General features: G+C 43.4%; 1 protein-coding gene across 3 annotated transcripts in view; it reads right to left on the bottom strand.

The window, feature by feature from the left end:
* Positions 1-622: 622 nt before the first annotated feature.
* Positions 623-23605, bottom strand: part of Col14a1 (collagen type XIV alpha 1 chain) — a 184445-nt gene continuing 161462 nt past the window's right edge. For 2 of the 3 annotated variants that reach the window (XM_057792029.1, XM_057792030.1), the window contains exons 43-48: positions 21681-21716; positions 20711-20777; positions 17383-17571; positions 5152-5229; positions 3041-3196; positions 623-1516 (exon numbers count right to left, since the gene is read on the bottom strand). In XM_057792029.1, coding sequence (XP_057648012.1) covers positions 1437-1516; positions 3041-3196; positions 5152-5229; positions 17383-17571; positions 20711-20777; positions 21681-21716 — 606 coding nt within the window. In that variant the 3' untranslated portion in view covers positions 623-1436. Of the gene's footprint in view, positions 1517-2036; positions 2316-3040; positions 3197-5151; positions 5230-17382; positions 17572-20710; positions 20778-21680; positions 21717-23605 lie in introns of those variants that run through there. The other variant, XM_057792031.1, reaches the window with a different exon arrangement.

The following is a 23605-nucleotide window of genomic DNA, read 5'->3' as shown; positions in this document are numbered from 1 at the left end:
AAGGGCTAGAGTGTGTGTGACTCAATTTAATTTCCTCGTTACCATCTTGAGCGGATGGTCTCAACCAGTGGGTCACAACCCCCTTTTCAGGGGGGATGGGGGAGTCAAACAAACCTTTCACAGGGTCACCTAAGACCATCAGAAAATGTGAATGCTTACATTACAATTCATAACAGTAGCAAAATTAAAGTTATGAAGTAACAATGAAAATAGTTTTATGGTGGGGGTCAACACAACACGATGAACTGTGATAAAGGATAAGAGCATTCGGAAGCTAGAGTGCCGCTGCTCTGGAGATTTTTCAGGAATGTCCTCATACTAGAAGACAGAGGAGTTCTTTGGTCAACCGCTGTGTTATCAAGCAGAATTAATATCTTTGTGCTGCTTTCATTGCCTGGTAAATTATAAGTGATGTTAAAATGATGCCAGGCTCTGTGCCCATTAGTTTGGGTAAGATTTCTCCTCCACTGACGGTGAGGGAAGGGATGAAGGAGTGGGAGTTGGAATGTTTACCTACAGGACCACGGCTGTTTCTCTTCAGGTGGACAGGCAACTAGGACCACAGAAATTGAAGGTGACATTCAGAAATACACTGAAAGGAATCCACACATATTGTTTTAAGTTTTTTTATTTGCTTATAAAAAAGAATAAAAACAAGTCTTCAAAAACATATTTGCATTTACAAAGTAATCCCTGTAGTCAAGGGGAGGCGAGCTCTGAAACACATTGCTGGACAAGTATTCATTTAAAAAAAAAATGGGTCTCTTTTGCATCGGAGCTGGTAGGAAGTGATTATTTTACATGGATCAAAAACTACTGGAAAATAGAATCTGTTTCTTTAATTATCAAATTCAGAAAGGCAATATTCTAGTTCTGATTTCTGAATACCCGTGAAACCAGTTACTGAGTGATCTATGAATTGGACAGATCAATTTCAACAAAAACGAGGTAGTTTCCTCAATGATGGCAGTATTTTTAATCATCAGCAAGGTCGTTGCGTGGGTACAGGTAAGTGGCTCAATCCACGGACTTCCAAATTCATGCTTCTGCTACTGGGGCCCTAATCCCCTCCAATGTAACCACACCTCTCTTATTTATTTTATAAATTGAAACGATCTAACAGAGAAGAGATCCTGGGGTTCAATTCATCCTTTCTGACTCCTCTCTAACACTCTTCTTTGGAAGACCATCAAATTAACTGGCATGCAATTAAAACAGCAAAGGGACAAGACTACAACTGTGTCACAAAAAGGGGCTGGTTTCAAAACACAGTTTTTTTTAAAGCAACAATTAACGTTACCCATAGAGGAACTATCGGCCAATGACACGAGTCCTGCCTCCCCCTGCAAAGTAGCATACAACCATGTGACAACATCTTGTAAGTTAAAGCTCCGGAAGAGGGCCTGCCACTGCTCCTCAGACATCTCCTGAGGCCGTCAGATGCTCGAGCTCCACAGATCCATGGCCTCCTGCTCATCCTGGACCGGGGTGAATTCAGGCTGATCCGGATGGGACACTAAAGAGGAAAAGTGGGGGTGGGGGGCCTGATGGAACCCAGGAACCAGAAATGGATAGTCTCCCCTATCTGAGTCCTTAGAGCAACACAGATTTGTCCGTAAACCACAGAGGTGCCCTGCATGAGGAGAAAGCCCTCACTGCCGTGCCCCCATGCCACTGCCCCAGAGGCTTCATAGTTAGTACAAGGAGCAAAGAAAAAGACAAACTAGAAAAAAAAATGTTAGAAAACTAGAAGCATGGCTAGTTGTTTAAATATTGTACATTTTATTTACAGAAGAAACCCTGCGACGAAGTAGAATCATAAAAGAGAATATAAAATTAAGAACCCAATCTTGTGTTACAAGCCCATCACCAGGAGAGGGGGGGAAGAGGGTGATCAAGAGAAGGAGATGAAACAGAGAGCCAGGAGAGCAGGTGCTCATCATCTTGGTGGGGTAGACAAGAGGGACATACAGTTAAGTTACTGTTACAGAGCCTCAGTATAGAGGAGGTTGGGATGAAGTCTTGATGCACAGAGAACTCCATTCAGAATGACGTGGGATGTCAGTTTCTATTACAGCTAACCTATATTTCTTTGTTATGATTTGATGTTATCACTAATCATGTTTGGAGCATGATAGGCAGGGGACCTGAACATGGTGAGGTGGGGAAGCAATGGAGGCAAGAGAGGGGTGACCATGGTTACGGGCAGGAGCTTAGTAGTGGTGGTGAACCGGTTCTGTATCCATAGCTAAATGCCCAGGTCAATACAACCAAAGTGCCAGATCAGCCCTGGTAATCATTGTACGGGATGAGATCTGCAGGGACGGGGAACAGATTTGAGAGGGCAAGGAGGGAAAAGATGAACAGAGAAAAAAATTCATCAACAAAACTGACCAATTTCTCAGCCAACTAAGGTTAAATTTCTCTTAAAGCAGAAGAATTTCCATGCACTGACGACGCTGGGCACTGGCCTAAAGCTGTCTCTGAACCTCTCTCTCCGTGATTCAGCAAGGCCCTAGCTGGAAGACTGCTGCTGTTTGTGGGAGGTGTCTTCTGTCGGATTCTCAGTCTAACCCTTAGTGATGAAGCAAAGACATGTCTATTTTTATTCTTCAGGCCTCCCTGGTCATGTGGTGGGCAGGGCGTCCTCTGAAAGGATTGTGGGGATGGTCTAAAACTAAGAGTGAAATTTCACAGGATGTCATGGCCACACCATGACAGAAACAGCATGGAGACACTAAAATGTTCAACCACACGTGACAAATGACCCAGTAGGAGGCCAAGTCTGTGTGGATTACCATTTGGAAAATATTCGACCACTCTGCTACATCCCCTGCCCAGGGATCGGTATTGAGAAGCAAAGGAAACTTGGCTATGGTGGTTATTCGAATCTTGCCCTGGGGGCTTTAAGTAGAGCGGACAGTACATTGCACTCTACACAGGGGCTGAGGCGTCCAGGCTCTGCTGTCCTCTGCTAACCATTGAATATCAAGCCCTCCCTCCACAGGTTAGTAGTAACCCGCAAGCGGCTGGTACTTACCTCCAACACCGTAGGCAGAACATGACGATGGGTCACAATATCCAGGCTGGCCAGAAGGACCCTGTGGTCCAGGTACTCCCAGGTGACCTGGGGGACCCCTTGGTCCAGGAGAGCCAGGTGGCCCAGGACTGCCAGGACGACTTTCCCCTGAGGGTCCTGTGAAGTGACCAACAATGAAGAGTCTGTCATTTACTATAGCAGAGCGACTTTGGAGACCACCGTGACGTGAGCTGACTTTAAAAGATGTAGCAGTTAGGGGACTCATCCATTCTACTTATTGTGTTATTTTTCCTAAAGTAGAGTCCCTGAACAAAGGATCATACCATAATCACGTGTTCTCCTCAGAGACAGTACTTATAATCAACTCCAGCATCAGAGAGCAAAATGTATTCTTCTCCATATCCTTAGCTTAGCTTAAAGGGAAAGGGGTAGTCCATTCTCAAACCTCATTTTCTCAATGGCGTTCTTGTTTTCCAAAACAGCCCCTCATGAATCCAATGTGTAGGCCTACCCATATGTACACACACGCATGAACACGTTCAAACCATAACCTCATAAAGCTAAAATTGTTGTGTAAATTAGTACCGGCCTATGTTTTCAACTAATTAAATTAGTCTAGGTCTAAAAACATTATCCTGGAAAAGACAAATGGAAAGTAGTTTAAAATTGGACCCAGTGTGTTAGTCTAAATTGCTTTGGGCCATCTTACATCAATTAAAAACATTGAATAGAAATAAGGGGTGATTAAAATTTTTTTTTTGAATTCAAGAAATTTGTTGGGTTTGGTTTTTTGGTTTGCATGCCTATTGAATGGAGGCCTGGCTTTCCTCTTAAAAGACATTTTCAACTAGAAATAAAACCATTCAACTACATAAGGAGAGGAAAGAGTTCCAGAAGTCCTAGCCCTAGTTGAGGAGCAATTGGAAATGGATGGTTGTTGTGAGAGAAGTCAGCTTTCTTCAGGGAAGTGGCCCACCCACACTCTGGTGGATATCCCTGCTTCCGTACACACTGCTTCGGAAGCACTCAGGGGACTCAGTGGGTTTCTTTTTTAAAAGCACATGAAGTTGGAAGGGAAAAATGATGTGTAGGGGGTAGATAGGGCAGGAATCTGAGAGGGAATGGAGACAGATTTGATCATAATCAATTATGTGTATGTGTGAAATATTAAAGCTATAAAAAATCACAATCCCACTCAACTAACATCAAAATGAGATACAGACACAAGTACTGCTTGCTGCTTGAATAATGCGAAGCCTACAAGGGCATTCAGTTTCCGTCCGTCCCAGTTCTCACAGACCACCAAAGACATGACGTCAAACATGATGTCAGTTCCTCACACAGCCTCTAGAAGTAAAAGTGCCTACCATCAAGATGGACCTATTGATTTTGGGCTATCGCTTAAAGACATGGTTTAAAACCACCGTTACACTGAAAAGAAAAATCTGTACACATTTGACTCCCTAAGGCCAATAAGGGTTGTAAATACAACAGGACACAAGCTCATGTTTCCGGTGACAACTCAGCTCATCTGGAGATAATTTGAAAAACATGATATTGTACTCAAGACTCAAAACTTCCACAAAGCTCATTTGGCAGGACAACCACAGCAGGAACTAACAATGTTCTCCAAATTCCCTTGTGTTTCTCTAGATTTCACGCTTCCCTTACAGTTCAGCTGAGGAAATTCCAGTCAGAGGAGCAGGACTGGATATTAGACATCACCTTATTTAGGAAATTGAGACTGGTGGACTTTCTTCATTTTTTTTCCTTGGAGGGTGTAGAACTCACGAGGTCTAACATGGCAGAGTCTTTACCACAAACACCGGAAAGTGTGCAAAAGTGAGGTAAAGCTTCGTTGTATCACCAAGCCCTTGGGAGTCATATGTTACTGTATCCTCGTCTAACTCATCTGATCAAAATGAACCCAAATGTACTGTAGCGTTTTAGACTGACATCAGGGACGGATTGTAACCAGCGCCTTGCAATAAAATAAGTGAGAAATGCAGCTATTCCTCTTGACACATGGGTAAAATACAGTTATTTTCTTCACCTATGAAGTGATCATAAAGATTAATATCTTATCACTTTTTTTAGGTAGAAAGATTTACCTGCTGGTCCAGGGGGACCTCTGGGGCCTTGAGTTCCAATGCCTGGATTGCCTTTCTCTCCTTTGAGACCGGTTAGACCTGTTTTTAAAAAGGGAGGGTGACAGAAGTTCTCTTCAGAATCAAATCTTGGAAGGTCCATTTTCAGACATTACAAAAGTTCTTTTCCAATGAGGACGATGAAGTTGGTTTAGGGTTATAGGTATCATAGGATTTTAGGTTAGATTCTGACATGGCGAGGTTATACAAAATCGCATTCCAGAAGATCAGCCCTGTGATCTGTATGTGCTCTTCTGTTCTTCCTCCTGCCTACTGAAGTGGCTCAGCCAGCCAGGCACTGACCTGTCACTGCACATGACAGACCACTCGGTGAACCTAACTGGTAATTCACAAGCAGCACCATAGAAACCACAAGTGGACATGTCTAACATTTTCCTTTTGGTCCACCTCATAATACATTTGCAGAAGGCATGAGTTATAATTAAACAACAAACTTCTGAAGACCATGACTTTCCATTAGGAAGTTGGAAGCTTTGGGGAAGCCTGGGTTTGATTTGGCTGATTCAGTTCCATAAAAAAAAAAAATCTAAATCAATTTGGGCTTCTTTTCCATTGGGTAGACTTCTTATTCCAAACAATTTACGGATTTCTTTTTAAAACATGTTCTGACTATGTAGCCCTGACTGTCTTGGAACTCACCCTGTAGACCAGGTTGGCCTTGAACTCATAGAGATCAGCTTGCTTCTACCTCCTGAGTGCTGGGGTAAAGGATGTGCACCACAGCACCTGGCTCAGTTTTCAGTACTCTTAACAAAGGACACATTTTCACAGGTCAAAAAACAACAAAAAGATGACACATCATTATCCAATCATATTCTACGAGACCACCGGATGGGTGACAGCACCTTTAGGTGTCCCTGCCTCAAACCAAGATAAGTGAGCATTACATTAGAATAAGAGGACTGAGTGTCTCAGCTATAACAATGCTTTGAAAGATTGGAGGGCAAAATAGCATCTCTCTTTAACAAAGTTTACTGAGAAATTATGTCGAACTGGCTGAGACTGGAAGAAAGCGTCTATAAATTAGAGTGGCAAACTTGATAGGTAGGAGTCCTATAAAGGATTTTCAAGTTCAAAGTACAGTCACTTTTTCCTTAGCATAAATACAATACATATTCAACTGTAGACAGATTTGAAATCATAATAATCAAGAACTCTGACAGCTGAGAATAATGTTTTAGCATTCTAGCTTCCAAGTTTTAAAAGGAAAAGGTACAGTGTTTGTTCTGGAAATAATGAGGAAGGAGGGAGGTAGGTAGTGATGCACAGTCTTTAAATAATGCAAATATTAATGAATGACTATGCAGCTTGGGTAGATTCTGCAATCCTAGTAATTATCTCCTGGGGTCAAAATATCATGGCACCTCTGAAATAAAAATCTCTTCTTTCTGGGCAGCCGTTGACCAATGAGCCGACTACAACAGCACTTCCCAACCCCCATCTCTGCTGTACACAGCCTGGGCAGTGCTAAGTGAACCCAACAAAGGTCAGGGCTTCTATCACCAACCCAGGCAAAGGCTCCACACCCTCTCTGTACGCATCCAGTTGAGATCTGACTATCCGTTCAGAAGCCCACAGGGAGGTAAAGATTTCTCTGAGGTAAACCTACCCTCTCTGAACTTTAACGGCACGTAACTAACTCCAGGAGCCTTCGTTTCAGGCTCAGCGACTAACCAAGCTGCCAGATAAAAAGCCACCCTACACAAGTGTGCTTGGTTACTTTTGTGTCACAGTGACCAAAATACTGACAAGAGCACGTTCAAGGACGAAAGGTTTGTTGAGACTCACAGTTTCGGGAGTTTGGGTGCTGGGGACCGTGGACCCCCAGACCCTTGATTTCCTGTAAGCAGCTTGTTTTCCTGTGCTTGCAGCTGCTCTGAGCATGAGACCCTGATGGCAGGGGCGTGGTTTCTCGTGGCTTGCAGCTAAAGGATCCCGAGAACTAGGGCGTAGCCATTGGTCAGGGAAGGCTCTATATAAGCTACCGTGGAACAAAATAAAACTGGCATTCTAGACATTCTTGGGGAATTCAAGGATGACCCATGTCTCTGTCTATGTATGGCAGAATTCATGGCGGCGTCAGTATATAGCAGGGTCTGCTCACACTGTGGTGAATCAGGAAGTGAAGTGGAGTAGCCAGAACCAGGGGTAGACAGAACCTCCAAAGCCCTACCCGACTCGTAAAGTCTCTACTGTCTTCAAAACTGCACTGCAAGCAGCATTCAAGCACAGAAACCGTGAGTCTCTGAAGACACTGCAGATCCAAACCGCTGCAGACTATCTACTGCGTAGTCATTTAGAAGCTAACTAGAGTTAGTCTTTTTCATCTGATAGGGGTCCCCACTTGTCAATGCTTTTGTCCTAAAATGTATCTTGGCATTTAGTGACAATCCCTGTTCTTCTGTCAGAAATCACACAACTTTCCCTGCAGGGAGCCTCTGAGTGTGAAGGAATTAGAACATAATAAAACCCTCTGATGACTAAGGCTAGGTCTGCCCCTCATTATTCTCTACTGTGACTCAGCGACCTCTTGTGACCTTATGCTACCAGATCATCTGAACTCACTCACAGCAGAAGACACACATTAGCTTGAAGGGGCCCCCAGGAAGGTACCCTCAGGAACAGCTCCCCAATTGCCTGAGTTAAAAGGCAAGGGGTGTTAAAAGTAACCAATCTGGTTGCTTTGATTTTTTTAAAAATCTATAGAGAAAAATAGGTATAATTCGGTGCTCTCTGCAATGCAAATAATAGCAACTGAGAGAAGACCTCGCAAACATATTCAGCCCCTTGAAATGTCTCAGAAAAGATGAAGACTGCAAAGATACAAATCCAAATCAGTAGGGAAAATTAGGTTTTATTGTCGTTGAAGTTATTCTATATTCCATACTCATAGTATAGGCCAATATGTTCATATTTGTCTGTGTACATATATGATTCCCATAATGGGGATTATCCATGCCCATCACACCTGAGCTTGACTGTAGGTCTCATTCATTCTCTCTCTCTCTCTTTCTCTTTCTCTCTCTCTCTCTCTCTCTCTCTCTCTCTCTCTCTCTCTTTCTCTCTCTCTCTCACATTGTCTCCCCCCCTACATGTAAAAATTAATGAGGATTGAAATTAAAGGGCAAGTTATACACAGATGTGGTGAGACCTGGAGATGCCTTTGTATGCCTTGTAGACCTTGTTAAAAGGCAAGAGAATCAAGTGTCCTAAAACACGAGTCTGCAGCTGCTCATCAGGTGATTAAGTTCCCCAGAGCTGGGTATGAAGAAATTCTTTACAGAAAAAACCACAGTCACAGTCCATAAAAGAGATTTTTGCAAGGACCCAAGGTGAGGCCACTTGATAATGAGATGGGGCCACCCAAGTTAGGTGCTAGCACCCATTCTAGGAGATGCTGGGATTTCTTAGTACAGGAAATATTCCCTCCTGAATCCCCTGGCCCCTGTTTGCCTCTACCACTGTTCCTCGCTGTTTCTCCCTTTGTTGAGACAGTGTCTTGCTACATAGAACTGGCTGACATGAAATTCACTATGTAGACCAGACTAGCCTCAAACTCACAGAGTTCTACATGTCTCGACTTCCAAGTGCTGGGATTAAGGGTGTGCATGCATCAACATGCCTAGCTATTCTTCATGTTTAAAGTCCCAACTCAACCCTTCAGAATTGTAACAAGTCAAGACACAATGGGTCCAAGAGATCAAGGGCCAGCCATCTTATCTGTGGTTCCATTCCAGCACTTTCTTGTTGTCTTCCACACGATATGTAAATTTTTTTAAAAAGAAAAAAGTTTGTTGCATCAACTAACAGATGAATGGATGAACTTTCTGCCCTTGTGGCTTCCTCATGGCCTTTGCCATCTCGGATGCATCATATTGTTTATTCCCATTTCCATCATGCCCCCAGGCTAAAAGGCTTTTGACTTTGGCATCATACTTTATTGAGCTCTCTTGAATCAGACCAAATTAAAGCCTCACCATGAATAGGCGGCCCGGTATATATGGGATGGCACCTAAGTGAAGGTATTTCTAGATCAGCACGCATATATGTGTACTAAGCAAGTAAGATCTTTGGAGGATGGATAGTCAAAATTCCTTAGGCTGAGGCTTCAACTCTAATCCTCCCACTTTTAAATTCTGTAAAACTAATTTTTAAAAATCTAGTCCCTGCCGGGTGGTAGTGACACACATTTTTAAACCCAGCACTTGGGAGGCAGAGGCAAGCAGATTTCTGTGAGTTCAAGGACACTACAAAGTGAGTTCCAGGACAGCCAGGAATGTTACACAGAGAAACCACGTCTTGGAAAAGTATCTAGTCCCCTATGTGCCTGTAATCTTAACACTTGGGTTACAGATAGAATGATCATAAGTTCAAGACCAGCCTCAGTGACACAGTGAGTTTGAGACAGTCTGGGCTATATGAGACAATGCCTCCGAAATAAAATTATTCTGTATAATTCAGATCCATCATAAAATATTTTTAAATGATGGTTGAAGTAGTGGGTGAATGATTGACATGTCAAGTTCCACTGTAGGCTTCGATAAGGAAAATGTGTCTGGCAGTGCATCAGGTTTTCATATAAGCTCTTTCACTAGACCATAAATGCCAGGGGGTTTGCATCTGTAAGCTCATTTTCAGTCTTCACAAGAACCAATAGGGCTGATGCTAATACTATCCCTGAAAGAGGGATATAAAACTGAGGCCAAGTTACTTGTCCTTAAGTAGGACAAAAGAACACAAAACCAATGTATTGGTGCCTCTCCACCCCGTGCTAGTCCTATAGCCTATGGTTGTCCTCATTTAGGTTGTGCTTTCTCAATGCCAAAGGGTGTGCTTGTCCTCCCTTCCGTCAACTCAGCAATCAGCCTTGAGTTTAGTACCAGTTTCCTCTTGCTCTCTTTGCCCTCTGCTCTGAGCAAGACGCAGGGCTGAATTCAAAAGGATTTAGCTTACACTGACTACATGTCCTGTGTCTGGCCCTTTGTTGTCTGTTTCCTATTTTCTTTGGCCCGTTGGCCTTCAACTTGGAATATTTTATTCAGTTCTGTGCCCTTGGCCACCCCAAGCACTGCAGGCAGAGGTCTCAGGCAACTCTAAGGAGCAGATTCCCTTCCTCCTGAGCCGAGACATTGGGAGAAACTCCTGGGATTTCTGCCTGGGCAGATATGCAAGGCCTGGGGAATGCTTTCCATGTCATTATATGAAAAGCCAGAGACTGTGAAGCAAGGCTTCAGCTGTGTTATATTTGTCTGTTGCCTGGGAAATGCTGGCAGTGAGATCCAAGTGTGGTCTGTTCTTCATGTGGTGTGGGTTCCAATGCCTCGAAGGCACAAGGTACTTAGTAGCCACTTAGAAGAAGGCAGGATGACTGATTCAGGTCCATGAGTGTCCGATGCATTTTCCTAAGCTCTCATGATTCTATGTTGGGTCACAGGACTAGTTAAGATCATACTGAGCTCTATACTTTATGGGAAAGTGGTCAAGGAAAGAAAATATGGGATTGTTTTAGGTGTAAAGAAGCCCAGCAAAAGTATTTCCTGTTGTCTTTTTGATGTTAGCAGCTGGCTATTTACAATGCTGTTAGAATTCAGGACCCTGCCAGGGAAATAGAAACCACTCTAGGGCTCTTTGGGAAAGTGAATTTCACAGAGACAGAATTTCAAAAATAAGATGGTGTTAGAGGGTCTTAAAAGCTACATGGAGATGTGGCCTATAAATTAATAAGAGCAAGAAGTCACTATTAATCATTGAAGTGCAGGGACAATAGAAAAAGATGGTGTGAGGAGAGATGCAGCCAGAGGAAGAGAGAAGAAGGAAAAGAAGGTCCTCGGTGGTCACCGGGCACCAGTCTACTGGAGCGCCATAGATTACCTGTTCACAGCTACAGGTACATGGATGGCAGAAAGGAACACACATCATGCCAGGCACCGGGAAACCCAGATTTCTGTTCATGAGTTTTGGATACTCACACTATGACCCCCACGGGTACATACAAATGTCAGAGCAAAGGCCACCCTGTCACTTTCATCTCCAAAACATTAACATCTTTCCTTCAATGATGCTACATCATCTGCAGCACAAATCATCAACAACTCACGTTATTTATAATTGGTGAGAAAGCTTACAAAATGAATATTTTAGGCTCAGCATGAATCGCCAACCAATAAGTGACATCTAAATGATAGTTTGGTCTCCATGCCTTGTAGAATTGAACTGAAAAAACGATGCAATGGTGCCTGCCCCCAGGGATGAAAGAGAACTACATAAGGGAGTTGGGATAAGATCAAAGTCTGCAGAATTTAAAATGAAAATGCTTCTGAAGTCAACAGGACTCCTTTTTGAATAAGCACACTTTGCGTATGAGGACTCTGTTTTCCAGTTTTTGGAGAACTTCAGAAAAGTCAAGCTTTTTGCTGTATTTACCTAGTAATCTCATGCCAGTATTAGATCTAAAGCCAAATAAAGTTGGAAGGGCCAATGCACATGCCTTCTCTATGTATGTTTTAGTCCATTTTTTAAAATGTACATTCTGGGATACACTTACTTCATCATTATTATATACCAGCTACCTGAAGCAGTGAGCCTTGGTAATGCCATCCCTGGGAGATTGTCCTGATGTAGGGAAATTTCTGTTTAGTGAGATGATATAAGTGAAGTGTGTTCATGCATCTAGGAAAAAATCACTTCAGTGACATATAGACCCCAGATTCTGGTCCCCTTGTTCTCAGTGACACAATTAGTAGTTCATACTTGGTGCAGTTTCATCACCTAAGAGAGGGCTTGGCAGGTGTAATGATGTAATTCTGTCTGTAATTTCAGCAGTTAGGAAGACCAGGAGTTAAAAACTCACCTCAGTTACATAGCAAGTTAAAGCCAGCTGAGGCAACATGAGATCCTGTCTCAAAACAAAATAAAATAGGCTGGGGAACAGCTCAGTCAGTAGAGTACTTGCTCTGTAAACATGAAGATCTGAGTTGGATTTATAGACTTCAAGGGAGAAGAAGGAAGAGAAGAAAGAAGAGGAGAAGGAGGAGGAGGAAGAAGAGGGCAGCAGCAGTAAGTGGTGGCACACACTAGAAATCACAATACTGGAGAGACAAACATAAGAAGATCCCTGGAGTTTGCTTATCTACCAGCTTTGCTTACTTGGCAAGGTCAGTGAGATGTCTCAAAAGTGGTTGAACTGGTCCCTGATTAACACATGCAGCTGTTGTCTGGCCTCCACTTATACCTGCACACACATGAATGTGTACCTGCAAACACATGCATATACATACATGAACACATACACACATGCACACACAAAGGAGTGTCTAATCCAGGGCTGGAATGCACACACATGACGGTATAAACACACACACACACACACACACACACAGAGAGAGAGAGAGAGAGAGAGAGAGAGAGAGAGAGAGAGAGAGAGAGAGAGAGAGAATAGGAAGGTCTAGTCCAGGGCTAAAGTGTTCTTGATGGTTAAACACCTTTCTGGCATATGGAAGACCCAGGATTTGACCTTCTACATCACAAAAATAATGGGGCTAATCCTGATCTTATAAGGTTTTTATTTTTAATCAATATCATACTAGTAAATAACATATGGTGTTTGTTCCATATACATCAGCACTCTTTCTTATCAAAGCCCACAGTTACATCTTCCTCTAACTCCTAAAACCATTTACTTTCTACAATCTCAAGGCATCTGCCATCAAGAAGACAGAATTTGGGAGATTTTATTAATTCTTTCTGAGAAAATTAAAAATACCTCATTCCAAGTAATTCATATCAAGTAAATGAAGAATCTCATTGTTGACCTAGTTAGATTCTGTTTTCAATTCAAGACACCAGTGTGGATACAAACATTTCAATAACTGGAGTAAGAAAATGGACAGATGAAGTCATGATCAAGGGGATCTAGGTAGAATCACCCAAGCCAATGACCAAAGAGGCCTGGAGGATCAGAAGGGTCAGCACATGACTGGCAGTTCAGGGAATCAAGGAAGAAGGTGAAGGTTGATCCTGATATAAAGAGCCCTGTATCCCCAGGGCACTACAGGGCACAAGGAGAGGAACTAAGCAAGCACAGGAAATGTTAATCCACAGACAAAGTTTTCTCGTATTGTAATATGGTAAGAAACGGCAGGGGGAAACCAGGCTATATAACAACAGCATGATGCTGTGCATAATGAGACCCTGAAGTTCTGAGTGCCCAGCAGCTGGGGAAACCAGCAAAGGAGTGTGTGAAGGAAACCTCAGCTGCATGGTCTCTTTGAATCCTCCCATTCTGAGAAGTCTCTGCATGTTACAATCTACGAGAGATGAGAGCTGGCAGAATATTGTTCCACATAAGTTTTGAGTATGACTTTCTAGACTGAAATGAGCCAAAGCTTCAAGGAGGAAAGAGACAGCAACCAGAATAAGCAAAAATCGCCCCTGAGATATAAGGAGAGCTGCAGAGAGCCATGCATATGCCATTGCTTAGACCAAGGCAGAGTCTGTCATTTTCTTCTGTTCTCTGAACACAAAGAATGTTTGGCTAGTTCTCAAAGGAAGGAGTTGAGCAGAGATACCATTCTAAGATAGTATTCTTCAAACTGAGATAATCAAATCCAAGATCTCCTGTGAAGGTTAATGTGCGAATCTGAGAAGAGAATACCAATGAGGGACCGTCTAGATCAGCTCCACCTATGGGCATGTCTAAGGCGGACCATCTAGATCAGCTCTACCTATGGGCATGTGATGGAGGTGGTTTTTGTATCTTATCTGTTGCTTTCATTGGTTAACTAATAAAAAAAAACTGCCTTAGCCCATTTATAGGCCAGCCCTTAGGTGGGTGGAGTAAACAGACAGAATGCTGGGAGAAAGAAGCCGAGTCAGGAGTCGCCATGATTCACCCACCAGACACAGACGCAGGTTAAGATCTTCCCTGGTAAGCCAGCTCATGGGCTACACAGAATATTAGAAATGGGTTAGATCAATATGTAAGAGCTAGCCAATAAGAGGTTGGAACTAATGGGCCAGGCAATGATTAAAAAAATACAGTTTCCATGTAATTATTTCGGGTAAAGCTAGCCGGGTGGCGATGGGAAGCAGCCCTGCCGCTCTTGTTACAACAGGCATGTCTAAGGCAGACCATCTAGATCAGCTCTACCTATGGGCATGTCTAAGGCGGACCATCTAGATCAGCTCTGCCTATGATCATGTCTATGGGTACCGTCTAGAGCAGTTCAGCCTATGGGAATGTCTATGGGGGACTGTCTAGATCAGTTCTGCCTATGGTCATATCTATGAGGGACAGTCTAGGTCAGCTCAGCTATGGGCATGTCTGGAAGGGACTATCTTGGTTGCCTTAGATGATGTGGGAAAACTCAGCCTGAAAGTGGGTTCCCTAGTTTAGGTTCTTGACCATATAACAGTGTAGAAAACTGGTTGTATGTGTGCATTCATTTCTCTCGGCTCCTGACTATGGAAGTGGGGTGACTAGCTGTTTTAACTTCCAATTTCCCTGCAGTGTGAGCTAACATAAGGAGTCTTTCTCTGCTAAATTACTCAGTGAAAGAATATTTTATCACACTATCAGAAAAGAGACTAAACCATTCCCCTTGGGGAGGGGCTTTTAATGAAAGCAGAAAACAGAGTAAGGGTGCTTTTCCACTTACTTCAGCTTCACATACTTGCATGGCTACTATACCAGCATTCCACGTCAGCCCTCTCCCACCCTGACTGTTCTGGAACTCTCTGTAGATCAGGCTGGCCTGGAGTGCAGAGATTCACCTGCCTCTGCCTCTAAGTGCTGGGATTAAAAGTGTGCACCACCATACCTTGCTCATTCACATATCTCTCTGATGTGGGATGCCCTTCTGTATGCTGTGACTATGTCTTATTATCATTGGTTAATAAAGAAGCGAATTTGGCCAATAACCAGGCAGAAAAGAACCAGGCAGGAAATCTAAGCAAAGATGAAGTGAAAAAGAAGGTGGAGTCTAAGAGATGCCAACAGCCACCAGAGAAGCAAGACAGGAGGTAACAAGCTACAAGCCTTGTGGTAAAATACAGAATAATAGAAATGGATTAATTTAAGTTGCAAGAGCTAGTTAACAGTAAGTTTGAGCTAATAGACCAAAGAGTTTGTAATTAATACTAAGCCTTAGCATGGTTATTCAGGAACTGGCAGGCAGGAAAGAAATATCCAGTTACATATTTCTATATATTTTACTGTACAGCATGTTTTTAGAAGCTTGAAATACTTTGACAGAGAAACCAAATGGAGGACTTCTGATGAAAAACTATCCAGATGGAGAAAGCTGCCAGTCTTCAGCCTCCACCGGAGAGTGAACTTCCTTTGAGTACTATTCCAGAGACTATTCATCAGCCATGATTCTTTTAATCCTGCTTTCATAGTTTATTATATTTCTGACTAACGATACTTATTTTTTCCTCACTATGAAGTAGTGTTGTAGCATCACAATAGTCATAATTGATGTAACAGTGAAAAAATAGTACCTCCTCTGTTTCTTATTATCAGTCCTGATGCTGACTGACTTTGAGCCCTGTTTGGCTTCAGTATCCTCATATGCTTTCTTTTATATAAAACAGGAGGGTCAGAGAACAGATGGATGAGGATTTCTGTTTCAATTCAATTACACACACTCACACACACAGCACACACAGCACACAAACATGAAGGATACTGTGGAAATTCATATACCCAACAGTTGTCTAGCTACCATTTGAGAACTCCTGGATAATTTTTATTTCATCAAATCACTCAGTTATCTTGCTGCATAGGAAAGACTCAGTTTGGCAAGAGCAGAGAAATGGTTTCCACGAAGAGCAAAGCAACTTGTCGCTTGCTGGGAGTGGATCAGGCACTGGCTGTACACTCTGTGATTCACTCTTTCTCTACCCTCAACACCACTGAAGAGTGCTCTCCTGCCAGAAAGAGATTCCCTCCAGGTGTCCAGATCTTCGGGGCATTGGAAGGCCTTAGCCCTTCTTTCTGATTCTGTGTACTGCTTGACAATCAGAATCAGATACTAATCAATGTGACAGAATTGTAGGAAGCGGAGCTGAAAGCATTGTGCACATTGTCACAACATGGTGACTCACTCTCAGGAATCCAGCTGTCAACTAACATCAGAGGCACACACAACTGGGAGTAAGAGGCAGTAAGTGTGCCACCTCTCCAGGGGTGGCAATATTTCTAGTCTGGGGTGATCAGGGCGAGGTTCATGCACAGGGAAGGATTAACCTGAACCTTGCACTCAGAATAAGATGCATGGGAGCAGGAGGTGGGGAGGGAGTGGGAACTGAGACAGGTATGTAAAATGAGAAAAGATCATTTTTAAAAATTAATTAATTAAAAAAGAATAAGGTGCATAACACAATGGAAAGAGGATTTTTCTAGAGGTAGAAAAATCCTTTTCTGTGATACCATAACCCCTACGGGTAAAGCTCAGGGAAGACCACAGAAGACTGAGGATTGAGACGACTGTGGAAAGACTGTCTCCTCTGGACGTGCCAGGGATGCCGCACCCACGAACTCTCAACAATACGGTCGCTTGCCCAAGACCACACCAGCTGACATGCCAATCTGAATGAGGGAAAAGTTGACAAGACCCTACTCTTAAATGAAAGCAGGAAGTTAAGCAGCTGCCAAGGTAAGGAAAACCAGTTATTTTTCCCTAGTGAGCCCTGTGGTAAGTGCCCCAATCCTAGGTTGCCAGCCCTAAACGTGTGTCCCCATGGGCAACCCTAACTGGACTCGGTCAGTTGTATATATCTGTGTGTCTTTATACAGATAGAAGAGGAATTGGAGAAGAATTCATGTAGAAGGTCATGAATTTAAGAGGCTATCATGGGAGGACCAGGGAGAGGAGGGAGGTGTGAAAAAGATACAGTGTACTCACATACACAATTCTCAAATAACTAAACAAAGCCTCTTAGCGGTGAGTTGGGACTTCTGGTCCTCCTCCATCACACAAGGAGATGAACTCTGATTAACAGGTATGTTCTTAGTTCCCTCAATCTCAGGACATATAATAAATTTAGTAATACAGGGAGAATTGATCTGGCTCTGTTATTTCAGTCCCTGTCATTGTATAATCACCACGGTCACACTCTGATCCACCGTCCCCTCCTCTGGGGATAGCCTGCGAGAGAACTGGCCCAGCTTACCTCGTTCTCCTGGGGTCCCCGGCACACCTGCATTGCCCGGGAAGCCTGGGGCACCTGGGGGTCCTTGGTCTCCAGGGGTTCCAGGTGAACCTGGTCTCCCAGGCTCCCCGGGAGGGCCCTGGATGGTCCGGATGGATGAGGAATGGCTGGGAATCTGGTTGAGGATGGCCGTGTACCTGGCCATATGACCTGAGGAACGACAGATAAATGAACTGTCACACATTGAAAGGGGAAGCTGGGGTGTCACTCTTCAAACCTCCAAACAGTTCTGTCCGATGTCCGCTGAGGAAAAGGCACACCCTTCTTGATTTGTAACTTAGGATTTTTTGCATTTTATCCTGGATGTTATTAACGGCTTGGCCTCATTCAAGTCGCGTCTCATGTGTTTGGAATTCCACACTTCGCGTCAGCATTGCCATAAACATCACTGAACAGGAGTCATAAATTTCATCCTCACCCCAACACTTATCTGACCCCTGACCCCTCACCAGGCTGCCTTTCTCCCCAGCAATTTCCCTCCACATTATTTACTTGTCTTTGTTCCAACCCACAAAGCCTGCTCCACCCTCTTGCTCTCAAATCCCCGGACAAGACCTATGTCTGTGCTCAACTCTGGTTGCCAAGACAGTTTTTTCAAGAATCTTTGCTTGTGTCCCAGCTGCAAACTGCTCCTGTCTGTCCTGGGTTTAGATGTTTAGATAGATAGATAGATAGATAGATAGATAGATAGATAGATAGATAGATAGATAGATAGATAGATAACAAATCCTGTTGTTCTTTCTGGAAATCCCTTAACTCAGTGATATTGGGAAGAATTCATTTTAATAATTACACATAACATCCTAATACTATAAACACTTCATTTCCCAACATCTTTGAAAGTGAGATTATTATTCATCTCCTTTTAAGAAATGAGCGGTTTATTTATTACTCCAGTGTATAGGGTCAGCCACTCTTTCTGTGGCTTTTTTTTTTTTTTTTTTTTTTTTTTGGTTTTCTTGTTTCTGGGAGGCAAGGAGATCTCATGTTTCTCACGCTGGCCCTCACTAGCTTGTCACTGAGGGTGACTTTGAACTCCTCATTTTCCTGTCTCCACAACCACAGTGGTAGGATTACAGGCATGCATCACTAAGCCTCGTTCACAAAGTGCTGGGGATCAAACCTAGGACCTCAGACATGTAAGGCCAGCACTCTTCCAACTGAGCTACAACCTCAGACATATTTACCTCCCTTTAAACACTTAAATCTAAATAAAAGCAGCAATCGTATCTTGGGAGGTACATATAAATACAGCCAATGCATTCTTTCCTTAATATTAACCATGCCTGTGATCCAGGGCGCTGTCCTGATTCAACCAGCAGGCATGTCTGCTGCTCTTTGGGCAGGTGAGGCATCCATCTTTCCCACTTCCCATATTGATGGGAGCTGTCATTTATCACGTCTACAGCTGCTCTCACTTTGCCCTCTCTCCATTTCCCACGTAATTCTTTTTGACACCATTCTTGCGATCTTCTAAGAGCTAAAACCCAGATGACCAAGCTTGTGTGGAAGCATATGCCAGCCCATAAACGGGGTTCTGGGTGAGAGTTTAAGCAGCACAGATGAAAGCAGAGCTGTGTTCAGGGAGCAGCCAAGGGGTGGCAGATGTTGCCATTTCCTTCGATCACAGCTGCTGCGGCAGATCCACCCCCCCACACACACACACACACCACCACCACCACCACCACGGCACAGATTCCTTCCAGCTCTTGGCTCATTATTTCTGACTCCACTCCTAGAAGCCACTCATCAAGGTCTTGAGAATTTCTGTGGGAGAAAACTCGACTTTGAGAGCAGGTTTTAAACCGTCACAAAGCCAAGGTTTTCATCCTCTAGCAAAATAAGGCAGCGGATATTGTGACTCATTCTTCCCGTTGTGTGTAGGAAGCCACAGTGCATTTTCATACAAACTTGATTTTCTACTCATTTACAATGTCCGTTTAAGAGTAAGAAACCTATGAAATAACACAGAGCTTATATGAGCTTTGGGTGCATCCCACTCTAAAAGAGACTAAAGTCCAGGTTTTCTTGTAGCATGTATTGTTTTTAAAGACCTCATTTTATCATATCACTAATTGGAACTGTTTAGTTTCATTGGTAAATTTTCTCTTCCACACACACCGGCTGTGGGCACTACAGAATTGAATCGAATTGAATTTGGATTGAATACAGCATACGGAGAAAACAACTGTGCTTGATGATAGTGGTTTTGCCCTCCTTCTGCTACTGATCATTTTGCCTCAGTGAAAACCCCCATCTCTCCATCCAAACCTCCCCAGAGCAGGACCTGGGTTTATCCCAAAGGAACAGGTGGAATTTGGGGTCTTGCCAATAGACCTCGGCACTTACTGGGTTCCACTGGCCTGACTCCCAAACTCCTCTAGGTTAAAATAAATACAACCGTGAGACAGATAAAGCAACTACCCTGAAAATTTCATCCTTGGAGGAGGAGGTTGTTATCGGCGTGGGGAGTGCTGGGCAGGAGAGCTTGGCGAGAGTTGGGTGGCTCTGAGAGGAATTTTTGTTTTTACTTGGCCTCAGATATTCTGGAACGAAATACATTCGTGGCAAACAGAAGGACCCACCCTAGTAACCTTGTGGTTAGATGTTTGAGACAAAATATATAAAATAAGCAGGCATGTTTATAAAACGGGTGAGTACAGGAATCTGTTGTTGAAATAAATGCTGTTGAAACGTTCAGGTCTGGAAATAAATAGGTGGAATAATGGTGTAACGAGTATGCTCGGCTATGATTTTAGGAATGGTGCCCAGCTGTCATATCCGATGTCCCATCAACCCTATGTGTACGTGTATACTTTGGCATACAGCCTAAGGAATCAAAGGAGGGGCCTTGGGCTAACTAAAGGTAATGGATATACACTGGATAAGAAAGGGAAAGTGATTAAAATATGCGAACCAGTAGAAACCAGCACCGTGGTCATCTTGATTCTGATACAGTCTGGTAGTCTTCAAGTGCTGAACACTTGAGAAAGGACCGATCCACTTGATAGGAGAAGGAGGAATGGGAGATCCAATTGGAGCAGTCAAGTTAAATGTTCTTTTGCAAACCAAGGGCTCTTGGATGAAGGGCATGGGAGTCTGGCTCCTGTGCTATGATCGGAGAGCTCTGGAGCAATCTGTTGGGCTGGTAGGTGGTTCAGAGAGGGGGCTTGTAAAGCTATGTGTATTCAGCAAAGCTTCCGAGGGGTCTTCCTGGGTTTCTCTAGTCCTGGGAATGGGGGCTTCCTTTGGGCAGGAGTGAGACATGGTGACCAGCATGTGTACTTACTCTGGATGAGCTGCTCACACACTTGGCGTGCCACTGCCCTCACCATGGCCTGAGATTGCAGGTCTCCCTGGATGGGTAGAAAGTACATTCCTCAAACATGGCCATATGTGCAGCCATATAGCTGGGGCATAGCTGACCTGACCCATGGCTCCCAAGACTTTAGGCTCCTAGTGGCAGGGAGGGCTAACTTCTGTTGTTAATGCAGAAGAGACAATTTATATCCCGAACTCAAGGTTTCTCAAAAGTCTTTGCTTATTAGATTTATAAGCTCAAATAAATATTTTGGGTCCAGTATTCTAAAAACAAATATTAGTAATATTTAAATATACTCATATATAGCTAATGCCTTCTCGAGTGATGGCTCACTTAATAACAACTCATAGATAGAAAAATTATTAAGCCCATGTTATAGCTAACTAGTGTTAAATTCACTGCCTAGGTTTTTGCAGGGAAAAAACCTGTTGAACCTGAGACAGGTGCTGCTTCTACCAGTCAAGAGCGCTGAATTTCTACAGGGAGTGAGCACTGAAATTAAAGTGATTTGAATGACAGGGTCTGTTCTTTGAGTCTATCCAACCACTGTCTTGCTTTGTGCCCAAACTATGCCATCAAGAAAACCTGAGTCCTTTGCCACTGGCTGGCATTACTCTAAAACCATCTATTTCCATTAGGACACCCTTCCACATCTATTATATTGTTTCCATCTCAGGTCCACTATGTAGGTTAGGCTGAGTGTGATTCTTCCTGTGTTTATCCTTAAGGAGTGGAGCCCAAGTACAGCAGGTACAGGACTGGAAATCCTCTCCTGGCCCCCGACCCAGCCAAATGTTTTCCCTGGGAAATGTACTTCTAAATGAAAGACCGCTGGGGCAGCAATGAATACTGCAGTTGGCAGTGACCGTTACTCAATAGGCGGGGGCAAGAGCTGCGTGCAGCCACCCATAACCAGAAGCATCCTCAGAAGACTTACTCGTTCACCTCGCTCTCCCTTTGGTCCAGGGACACCCTGTAAAAGTGAAGAGGAAATTTCAAGTTACTTAGGCTGCTGTGCTGAACTGAGACATGAGAATGCACCTTTCTGTAGTAGAAGAAGGCATTTTTCCCAAACTTGGGTGAAAATGGGCAACAGGAAGGGAATGGGGAGCAACCTGTAGCCCTACCAAGCAGAATGGCTTATTTGTACACGTTAAGTGTCTGGATCTTTCATGGAGAGATGCGGCAGTTCGGAGCCACGGAAGTGAAATGGTACAACCGTGTCTTCACCAATGATACCGTCCCACCTTCCCACTCCAAACACCAAGCAGTGTGTGGACCTCTATAAAGTGCATCATGATTCCACAAGCCCCTTCTTGTGGAAAAAGAAAAGCATATCTATAAGAAGGCAAAGAATTCCTCTCAACCTAGCAGTTAGAGGAACTGATGAGATCTATGAAAGTCCGCGGCCTCAGCCTGCTTCCTCTGCAGTGACGGCATGAGTCTCTGCGACATCTGAGCTCAAGTGTGCCTGCGTCCTCAGCTTTACAACTTTTGACAGTAAGAAACTTTACTATTACTGTAACATATTTACTGAAAAAAAAAACAGTGTTTTCAGTGTTTCTGCAATAAAATTTTGCTATAATGGGAAGCAGGTGTCTTCAGAAGGCTGTCATATTTCTGTGTAGACTCACAGGCAATATGGATGCAACAGCAACATTTCCGTCATCGCTCCTGGGAATGTGGACAGAATCCATAAATGGAATATGCCACATTGTCAGATGGTTTCCTCTCGCTACTTCAATCTCACTGGGTCTCAAAGCAAACACAGTGTGGAATCCGAACTCTGCTGTGATAAGTCACCCACGCTCAAAATTCTTGGTTCCCTTCGTAGGGCCCCGGGAATGCCATGAGTTGTAGCGTGTGCACAGGTGGGCAGCAGAAAGACTTCTTCCCCAGTTGATTTCAAGCTACACACACACAGTCATAGTTGGGGTGGGCAGGGGAAGGGACCAGTAGTGACCTCTCTTGAGCAGGTGGCAGCAGCCCACTAATTCTCTTGTCTCTTTTCCATCTGTGCCCTTCCTATTCTATCACACACACACACACACACACACCTATATTTCTTCTCATAGTTATCCCTCTTGTGTTTAGCATCTCATCCTGGGGCATTTGCAGCACTCAGGCCTCCCTTCCCCTCCACCAAGCACACAATTACTCGTCTCTTGCTTCCCCAACGCCACCAGCACGTGACTTAGGAAGCCCAGGGACTTGACTTATAGCAGCTCTCCTTCCTTTCTAACTCACTCAGTGATGCTTAAAAACATGACAAAGTCCAAGTCCTTAAAAATAAAAAACAAATAAACTTTCATAGTTTGGTTCCAAGCTCCTTATATCTTGCTCCTAAAAATTCCACCTTCCTCTTCTCACAGGTGTGGTCTATTATAGATATGAAAACTTGATATGGGAGAAAAGTACTAACTGTAGATCTTATAGATTAAGTGTCATCAGCAAAAATATTTCAATATAGTGATTAGCTTGAGAATCAACGCTCCAACACTAAATCTTTATCACTGTATATTTTTAATGAGTTAACACATGGATTTCATGATTAGAGGTTTCTAAAAACTACCATAGACTACATTTTCTCAAATAACAGCTTGATTATGCAAATCCTTGCATAAAGCTGTCATTGCCTACATCCAATATTAAACTGAAATCTGGGACTGACCTTGCATTTTCTTTTATCTTACTAAGGCAACAATGATAAAATATTGACTACATTTTTCAATTATAACAGGAAATTTACTCTTTAGTCTGCCACCAGATAACGTTCCAAGATTGCAAACTGGGTCCAGCATCAGCTAAGCACAAGAGATCTTCCTTTAAAACACATGTGTGTCCCATGTGGATCATCCCAGA

Source organism: Chionomys nivalis, chromosome 17 (genome assembly GCF_950005125.1).
Source record: "Chionomys nivalis chromosome 17, mChiNiv1.1, whole genome shotgun sequence".
Lineage (NCBI taxonomy): Eukaryota > Metazoa > Chordata > Mammalia > Rodentia > Cricetidae > Chionomys > Chionomys nivalis.
This window is presented reverse-complemented; position numbering and strand designations above follow the sequence as displayed.